The 9,922-nt window shown below is 53.0% G+C and overlaps 1 protein-coding gene and 1 pseudogene across 1 annotated transcript; both read left to right on the top strand.

Moving 5' to 3' along the window:
• The first annotated feature begins 574 nt into the window (after positions 1-574).
• Positions 575-2,926, top strand: LOC138954191 (ribonucleoside-diphosphate reductase large subunit-like). Its single transcript, XM_070326090.1, has one exon. The coding sequence runs from the start codon at positions 575-577 to the stop codon at positions 2,924-2,926; it is 2,352 nt and encodes a 783-aa protein (XP_070182191.1).
• Positions 2,927-6,508: 3,582 nt separating this feature from the next.
• On the top strand, positions 6,509-7,399 carry LOC138954192 (thymidylate synthase pseudogene; annotated as a pseudogene).
• The last annotated feature ends 2,523 nt before the right edge of the window (positions 7,400-9,922 follow it).

Here is a 9,922-nt window from a genome sequence, read left to right on the forward strand (position 1 = left end):
TATAAATGCGTTTGGAATACCGGATAGCCGGTTGCTCACGGGTGAGCCTGATATATCTTTCCAGATGGGCATGGATGGGACTTGCGGGATACGGTTTAAAGGTGACCCAATATGCCTCGGGGGTGAATTTTACACCGTTTTGACCAGAGAGATGGGAGACGAAGACGAGGGTTTTTGTATCTTCAGGGACCTGGTAGAACTACGCAAGACACACCCAGAGAGAGTCAAGGTGTTTATACACGGCGGGAAATCATCCCCCAAGGGTGCCTTTGATATGACGGTTAACATATGCACCGCGGGGTGTATTTTAGACGACATACCATACTACTGGGACATATACTATGACGCCACGGAGGGTATCGAATACAACCCGGTAATGCTGAGACTACCCAAGGACACTCTCCGACCCTTAAACTAGGTTACAACAGACCTCGGTCCTACCTGGTAAACAACAGACCCCGATCCGATACTACAGACTCGGACATTAGATTAAACTCGGTTGTAGTACATCAAACTCTGTTGTACTACATTCTATATATAAGAGAGAGCGCCTTTCAAACTTTTTCACTCCACCATGAACACTGCCGCAGCCGTAGACTTTTGCCTTACCCTGAAGACCCAATGGAGGCGTCCTCTGGACAAGATCTCGGAGGACTCTATCCGTACGGTAGTGACCAGCACTGCTAGCACGGTCAACAATGAGAGGAGCCTGTACGCCCGTGCGGCCATCGAGTTTGGAGACATGCAGCTCACTCATCCCCAGTACGGAGACCTGGCAGCTAGGTTGCTCATGGCCCAGCTCTACATGGACACTCCGGGAAGATTTGAAGAAGCCATGTACACCCTGTGGAAAGACAAAAAACTGGCAGAAGAGACCTGGGAGGCATGCAGACGGTATAGCACGGAGATAGAAGATTTGCTCAGGCAACATGCAGACGCCGATTTCAATAATTTTACTTACCAGGGGGTCACCCACCTCATCAAGTCATACCTGATGCGGTCGACCGACGGGACTGTGATCGAACGACCGAGGTACACCATGATGAGGATTGCTCTGGGGTTGAACCCGACAGACTTTGACGCAGTAAAGGCGACCTTCGAGGCTCTCATTGACGGGTCGATGTCTCTGGCTTCTCCGATCATGTTCAACGCGGGTACGACCATGCCCCAGATGGCGAGTTGCTTCATCCAGACAGTGGACGGAAATAACGTCAAGAGAAAGTACGAGAGCCTGGCGGAGACGGCCAACATTTCGGCCATGAACGGGGGGGTCGGAATGAACATTGACGGCAGTGACACCCAGATGTTCAACATCGTCGTGGACAGGACCATCAAGGACGTCCCTCAGGGAGGCGCGAAGAATAAGAAGAGACCTGGAGCAGGGGCAGTGTACAGAGAGCCCTGGGAGACTGATTTCCTCAAGATTCTCGCCAATAAACGTACCGAAGGCGGCCGTGAGGACGAGAAGCACAAGGATCTGTTTATCGGTATGTGGACACCCGACCTGTTTGTAGAGCGCTTGCGGGAGAGCGCCTCCACGGGTAAACCGGTCATGTGGTCGTTCTTTGACGGAGAGGCTGCTGACAGCCTGAGGAGACTGCACGGGAAAGAATTTGAAGACCTCTATCACGCCCTCGAGGTGGAGAAGGCCTACAAGTTCCAGCTGCCGATCCTCAAAGTGTTCTCCGAGGTATGCGACACTTACAAAGAGACTGGAGGACCATACACGCTCTTGAAGGACGTCGCCAACAGGCGGAGCAACCACAACAACAGGGGAACCATACGGGGGTCCAACCTGTGCACCGAGGTCCTAGAGTACTCTGACTGCAACGAGACTGCCGTGTGCACCCTGTCCAGCATATGCTCTAGCAAGTTTCTTGTGGAGGCCAGCAAAGACGGTATCATCTACAACTTTGAGGGTCTCGGCAATACTGTCCGGGTGGCTGCGAGGAACCTCGACAACACCATCGACATAAACATGTACCCGTCAAAGCAAACCGCAAAGTCTCACCTGAGCATGAGACCCATCGGGATTGGACCGAGAGATTTCCAAGGACTGCTCCTGAAGGCCGGGCTGCCGTTCACTTCTGGAGCTGCCAAGCGCCTCCTGGACGCGGTCTCTGCTCAAATGTACTTTTCTGCCCTCGAGGAAAGTTGCAATATGGCTGTGGAGCGCGGGCCGTACGCACACTTTGAAGGATCGATGTACTCCAAGGGCATCTTACAGCAAGACACGACGCACGTCGCACCCGACTTTAGCTGCTCGATGTGCACTGCCGATGTTTCCTGCGAGTTCTGTTCTATCCCTATGCCGCTGCCCGAACTTGACTGGGAGGGGTTGAGCAAACGCATTGTACAAAACGGCCTGCGCAACTCGCTGGTGACTGCCGCTATGCCGACCGTGGGGACTGCTCAGATCTTTGGGCATTACGAGTCTGCCGACCCCTTGGACTCGTTGGTTTTTCTTGCCAGGGTCAACAGCGGCACCTTCCAGGTTGTGTGCAGACAACTAGTCGAGGATCTAGAGAAGATCGGACTCTGGACGCCATATCTAGGCAACGCCATCGTCAACAACAGCGGGTCGTTGGAGGGCATGACCGAGATCCCCGAGCGCATGCGGATGATCTACAAGACGGTGTGGGAGATCAAGCAGAAGGAACGAATGAAGATGGCGGCCATTATGGGTCGGTACATTGACCAGGGTATATCGTTCAGCGTCAATCTTGAAGACCCTACCAACTCTAAGTACCTGACTCTGCTGCTATTTGCGAGCGACTGCGACCTCAAGACGGCCAACTACTATCATCGGTCAAAACCTGCCACGGGGGCAAAGAAACTGGTCGCCAAATCTGAGATGAAGAAAGGAACTCCTCCTCCACGGGTGTGCAAGAGAAACGACCCCACGTGCATGGCCTGTTCTTCGTAAAATATCCCCACAAGAAACACAGACTTTTTTTGTTATTGTTTATTGAAAGTGACAATAAAAATAAAATATAACAATGGCGTTGTTGTTACTATATGTCCGAGAGAACCTCTTCCTCTTGGGTAGGTGCCGATGCCTTCTTCTTCTTTCTTTTCTCCTGGGGTGGTGGTGGCATATCGCTAAACTCCCGGGGTGGTGGTGGTGGTGGTGGCATATCACTGAACAGTGGTGATGGTGGCAGTGGCATATCGCTGAACAATGTCTCCTCATCTATGTCTGGGGCTCCCTGCTGAGCATCTAAAAATGACTCGCTCCCGCTGCCCGACATCATGGCACCACCACCACTGAGCATGTTGGCTCTGAGGGCCTGGAGGTGAGTCAGTATAGAGTTTGCCGTGATCTTGGAGTTGTTGGCGCGGTTGGTGGAGCTGTATGGTTGGTTATTGACAGCCATGGCGACGTGCGTAATGAAATCGTCTGCGGAAAGGTTCATCGTTTCCGCCAAAGTCACTATATCGGTGACATTCTTTTCTACGACATCTCCCGTGCGCACCAGGATGAGCGACCTGTTGGTGGCCGATGCTGCGGCTACCTGCAAGAGTATCTTAAGCACCGGGTCGCCGGCAAAGTCCCCGCTACCCCACATGCCGGTGGCAATGGGTACTGTTGGCTGGGTAAACTGGCTGGGGCTAAACGCGGCCGCTGCCCTCTTGTACTCGTGAAAAATGTCTGCAGCGCTGTACTGACTCTTCAGGGCCCGTTTGTAGTTTGTGGCGTCGAATGCCAAAATTTCCGTGAGGGCACGGTTCTCCGAGTCCAGGAGTTGGTTGGCGTCGTACGGGGTAGGTCCAGCGTACCTGAACGCCGGAGAGTTAAATCTTCCTCCGCCATAGCCCGTGTACTCGCTCACCCGGACGGCCCCCATGACCACGCAGGCGCTGTCGAGGGTCGTCTTGTCAAACAGGGCTCGTCCCAGCAGCGATTCTGGGTGAGTGATGAGCAGGATTTCCTCTTGGACAGCCCCGCGGCCAAACACCCCCCCGCCGAACCTCTTGTTGGCAAAGTCGGCAAAGATTGCGCCCTCGACGTCCTCGATGCCCGGGCCGTGTGGGACGATGAGGAGAGGCCGGTAGACGGATTGAGCGCCGTTGACCCGGGTGGTTTCCTTGTGGTAGAAGGTGATGTTGCGTTGCAGGAAGTTGTTGTTGGTCATTCCCTTGACGAAGTAATTGACCAAGCACGTCAATTTAGCCACACCCCCCTTGAACAGCCCGTCCATGTTCATCTGCTCTCTGGCGGCTCCCGCGGCAGTCCCAGTGATTTTCAACCTGCCCAGGAAGGCCATGGCGATGATCAGGAAAGTGTCTTTGGCGGACACCGTGGCGTATTCCTTGATGGACAGTCTGGGCAGCTGGATCTTCCTGTTGTTCTGCATTTCCCTCTCCACGTAGGCGTTAATGCGCCTGATCACGTCACCGCCCATCTGGGTAGTGAACGGCCGAGTGATCTTTCTGGTTAGATCTCTGGACAGCAGCCGTGGAGCTCCGGGGCTCAAAGAGAAGGTCAATGTGCTGCTCCCGCCGCTGCTACCGGCATTATTACGGTCTCTCGCGGACATCTTTGGGTACTGTCCAAGAGCCATTGGCGCGTTGGGTTGGTCGCCGTCTTTCCCGGTGGTACCTATACCGTAAAACAGAGGTCTCTTGGTGCGTGGACCGTCCGGGCTTTGTTCACGACGGCGCTTTTTGCTGCCCTTGGAGTCCTCATCGTCGTTGCTAACCATCTTCAAGACAGCACCGACAATATACCGCCTGGCGGGATCAATCCGCAAGAAATCCATGAACTTGTCGCCGGCCTGCTGGTAAAAGTCCAGCCCACTCCCGTGGTACTTGAGTTGCCATTCCGACAGCGTGTTAAAGACAAACCCCTCGATCATCCACACGGGTTCCTCCGGCTTCTGGGCGTTGCCGATCGAGGCTGGCCGGAACATGTACACCGATGTGTTGTTCGTACCTTCGTCTAGGTAGTCGATGATGCCCATGGGGTACACCAGACTATACCCCTCAGTCTCCATCATACCGGTGTTGACATAACTGCTCTGAGGAGTCACCACGAATTTGGGTCTCCAATCCTCCCCGGGGGACTTGGCAAACGTCATGTACACAAAGTGTTTGGGGTCTCCGGGGCGCCCGCGGCGTATCTCACACATGCCTGTGGGGATGCGCAGTGTGTCTTGCTTGGCGTAGTCTGTCTTGTCCACGTGGCACTTGCCGCTGATCAATACGGGCTGCACGGTGGTCGTAAAGTCCTTGTGCCAGTCCTTGCATTGATAGATGGACGTTATCCCGAAGGGCATGATGTTATTCGCTAGTTTGACCAAAGACACCTCGCCGTCTTCTTCTAACAGGGGCCTGTACATCTCGACGGCCTTGCTCTTGGGGTTGGCCACGGTCAAGATATCGTCAAGTTCCTTGAGGGTGATAATGTCGTTGTACTCCTTGGTCATGATGTTCCTGGTGATGTTGTGGCTGGGTTTGACCAGTTTAAACAGCAGCTGCCCCCCCGTGGGTCGGAACAGCTCATCAAACCCGACGTGACACATAGAGTACACGGGTAGAAACCTGTAGGGCGCGATTGATCCTGCTTTGTCAGGCCCCACGACGGCGAGTTGGTGTCCAGATTTGAGTTCCATGGTTGCTCTACAAATGTTACTAACCTGCCGTTGCTCTACAAATGTTACTAACCTGCCCGGCCGAACTAATACTCACAATCGGAACTGTCACTCATTGATAGCTTAGACATGTCCGGGAGGGCTCCTTGCCTTATCACGGCGGCTATAGCGTTATCAACCATCGGGCTCCTGAGGGCATTGCGCATGCGGTCGATCATAGTCGGGTGACTCTCGGACACCGTCAACTGAGAATCCAGGGCGTTGCACATGACCGTTTCTGGAATGTGTGCTGGAAATATCCCGTGGGTAAAATAGAGCTGCGCTGTCAGGTTTGCCAAGCGAGAAGTGTCCGCGAAGCAGTAAAACAACAGTTTGTTGGTGGCGTACCTACCACCGAAGCACGTTAAAATTTTGTTTGGGTGGTTAAACTTCATCTTACGGGATACTGTGGGTGGGTCGTAGTTCACGAAGAACCCTCTGTTCCGCGAGGCAAAACACACATACTGGCCGTTGGATGCCTCTGAGGGCCTAAGCACTACCATTTCTTTGACGTTGCGCCCGTGGCAATATTCCCGTAGGGCCCGTCTGCTGGGTCGCTCTTGGGTAAAAAACAACAAACCCCGCACTGCCATGATTCACCGGAAGTAATTGACCGGAGCCAAGTCTGTTGTACAAAGACTGAGGTCTGTAGTCTGTTGTACGAAGACTGAGGTCTGTAGTCTGTTGTACTTTAAAACAAAGACTGAGGTCTGTAGTCTGTTGTACTTTAAAACAAAGACTGAGGTCTGTAGTCTGTTGTACTTTAAAACAAAGACTGAGGTCTGTAGTCTGTTGTACTTTAAAAACGTATAAATACTCTGTGTACGAGGATACAAGTTTTATTTCACAAAAGAAAAGTACAAAGACCACCCCCGATGGCCACCGCGGCAGACCGAACGTACTTCCAGTTAATCAACACGGTGTTCTCTGAGGGCACCTGGGGGCCCAATCGTACTGGCGAAGATACTCTGTCAGTGTTTTGCCCTCCCACGATGAAGTACGACCTGATTAACGACGGCTTCCCGATCCTCTTAAGTAAGAAAGTTCTGTACAAGTCTGCCTTCGAGGAAATGTTGTGGATGGTCAGCGGGTCCACCGACGTCGGCAAGCTCAAGACCAAGATATGGTGCGCAAACTCGAGCAGAGAGTTCCTCGACGGTAGAGGGCTCACCCACTACGAGGTCGGCGACATCGGTCCTGGATACGGGTTCCAAATGAGACACTCGGGCGCAAAGTACAGGGGTAAATCTGCAGATTATACTGGTGAGGGCTTTGACCAACTCGCAGAGTGTGTCCGCAAGATGAAGGAGGACCCGACCTCGAGACAGAATCTGATGTGTTTGTGGTCTCCCAAAGACACCCACATGATGGCGCTGCCCCCGTGTCATTACTCTACCGTCTTCGAAGTCAGAAACGGCAAGTATTTGAACGCGCACTTGACCCAAAGGTCCGGAGATATCGGGTTGGGGATACCGTTCAACATGGTAGGGTATGGTCTGTTGATGCATCTGCTGGCCCACGACGCCGGGTTGACGCCGCACATCTTTGCCCACACGATCACCAACGCGCACATCTACATGACGCACGTGGAGACCTTAAAGAAACAGCTGCTCCGTATCCCCGACGGAAGACCCACGCCCCGGCTAAGGATCACCGCCCCCCCGGGTACAGCCTTTGACGCCATCGAGATGTCCGATATACATCTCGACGATTATTTCCCCTTGATTGACCCGCCCCTGACTCCCGTCATGCGCATGGCCGTGTGAGTGTGACGTCTAATGACCTTGGTGGCCCACTTCTGGATGGTGTCCCGCTTGGTCTTCTTGAGCTGCGACGAGTCTGCTTTAATTAAGCAGTCGCTGAAGCACGCCAGGTGGTACGTGGGACACAAGTACGAGTGTTTGCTGCAGAAGAGTTCGTTAAAGAGGTGAAGGGCCGCAGAGCCGCTCATGAGTGATGAAGGTTGCTTGACGAGCGAGTAAAAGTAAATAAATCTGAGCTTGTTGAGCTTGCACTGTGGGTTTGTGTAGTGTTTGATCATGTTGTCTATGAATTTCTTGTTTGTACGCTGCCTTTCGGTACACACCACTGTCACTGCCGTCTCTACGTTCATGTACTTGCGGCGCATCTGAATGAGCTCGTCCATGTCGTTGAGGTCGGGATAGGCACGATAATCCATCAGCATGTTACATATGGTACAGTCTGAGAAGATGCTCAGGCAGTCCACTTTTGTCTCATCATTGCTGTCTTTGTCCTTCTCGTCTGGTTTCTTCCCGTGGGACCACTTGTACGAGTTATCCCATCCTACCCGTTCGTTCATTGATTCGTGCCCGTCAGGTACGAACGGACACATACCGTCGTCGTCTTCCTCTTCTTGCTTTACCTCTGTAGTAACGTTAGACCTGCCGCTAATGGTAGCCAGAGACTTTTGCGCAGAATTACATTTACATTGCCCGTAGGCGTCTGACGGCAAGATGCTTATAAAGTTTGCCATGGCATCAATCTCCGGCACGTCGTAGGTCAGTGCGTGCATGACTTTGGTGACAAAATCGCTCACCCCTGTCTGGTCACTCTCTGCCACGGCGCGCTTGGTGGCGCAGTGGTTCAGGAAAAAATGGAAATACACGTCTTTCGGAGATACTTTGGCACTAACCTGCAGTCCGTACAGCATGCACAGGGACGTCATGGCGTCTAAAACCGTGGTCTTGGTGATGGTCGAGCAAGCGTAAAACAGTCCCAGCAGCGTGATGTCGACCTCCGGGTACTGTTGCGTCAACGTGCACACTCTGCACACCCGGCTGAAAGGATAGTTCACCGAAGACCACTTTGTCCGCAGCATCTCCCGCACCATCTCGTAGGTATGTCTGTGCTTGGACCCGAACAGCACGTCAAAGGGTTGTACGGCTGGTCTCCGGCCCTCATTAAGAATAAACTCTCTGTAGTCCCCGTGGGGTATACTTTCAAACGTGACCCCGCCTGAAGGGTCTCTGCAGTAGTAGCACGGCTTGCCCGTCAGTCTCTCTCTACAGTCTTTACAAGTACCGTGCAGACACCTGGTGGACACTACCATCTCATCTGTGTATGTCACGCATATGGGGCACTCCATCTCTCTAGTTGATCTTCTTGGTGGCTGGGGTACCTAGCTCTACAAACATCTTCAGCTTGAATACAGCCAAGAAGACGCTCACGAAGAACACCCCGAGGGTCAATATCTCGCAGAACCCGACCTGCGCATGGAAGTCGATGGTGAAGTTGAGTGAGAACACTGCCGCGATGACGTAGTGCATAAACACGGACCCGCTCGCTGGGTTACGGAAGAGAGCAAAGTCGAAGATGACGACGATGATAACAACTCCCCCGAGGACGGCAGAAAGCAAAGCCACATCTACCTCTCTCATAAAATTCTTGTCGGTATGTGTAATATACCTCGCCACATAGATGGCAAGCAGCATCATGTTGTAGACCGTGATGGACCAGATGATATTGGCCGTCATGTATTCGTCAATGATGCGCCGCCACCTGCTCATGGGGGCCGTCTGCGGTTGATCCTCGTCCGTCTCCATCTCGTCGGAAGTGGCCAGACGTCGGTACATGCCTTTAGAGTTGGGGTTGCGCAAGGCCTCGTACATGTAGCTCGCTAGGTATATCAGGCTCGCTGCGGCCATGACAGAGAACACTCCAATAAGCGCCCGGAGGTGGGTAGAGTCGTATTTGTCAACGCTGGCGCCCGTAATGATGTCGTAAGAGTTGTCCAAGATGGTTGGGAACAGCAGTACGGGGAAGAAGATCATCTTGACGGTGGCCCTCATGTTTTTGTAGTTGACTAGATTGTAAATGAAGACCACGTAGCACATGAAGACGATGGGCCATTGCGCTAAGAAGGCCACTAGGGCTGTCTTGAAGTATAGGGGGTTGCTGAACGGAGACGTGTGTATGCGCTCCGTGGGCACGGTTGTCACGTTAGTAGAGGCCATAGTTCAAACTGTAGAGGCCATAGTTCTTGGCCTTTTGTTGATGCTTCCCAGCTAAACTAATAATTCGTCGGCACCCGCGCTCGACTTGAACCCCAGGATGGTTGCGTACAGGTCAGCCACAGACTTACCGTTGCAATAGTTGACCACCGGGGTCAGTTCCGCCACGTCGCTCTGATTGAAGTAACAGTAAACCATTCGCTTGTTGACAACAGCGCACGCCATGATTTGAATAATCATCTTGAGACGTTTGTCTCCCTTAAAAGCCCCGCTGCCCCAGTTGCCCGTGCGGATGATCGAGTAGCCTTCTTGGTTAAA

The sequence above is a fragment of the Littorina saxatilis genome, unplaced genomic scaffold, assembly GCF_037325665.1.
Source record: "Littorina saxatilis isolate snail1 unplaced genomic scaffold, US_GU_Lsax_2.0 SUPER_17_unloc_1, whole genome shotgun sequence".
NCBI classification, from domain to species: Eukaryota; Metazoa; Mollusca; class Gastropoda; order Littorinimorpha; family Littorinidae; genus Littorina; species Littorina saxatilis.

Coding starts and splice junctions, on each gene's coding strand:
- LOC138954191 (XM_070326090.1), top strand. CDS start 575: ATGAACACTGCCGCAGCCGTAGACTTTTGCCTTACCCTGAAGACCCAA.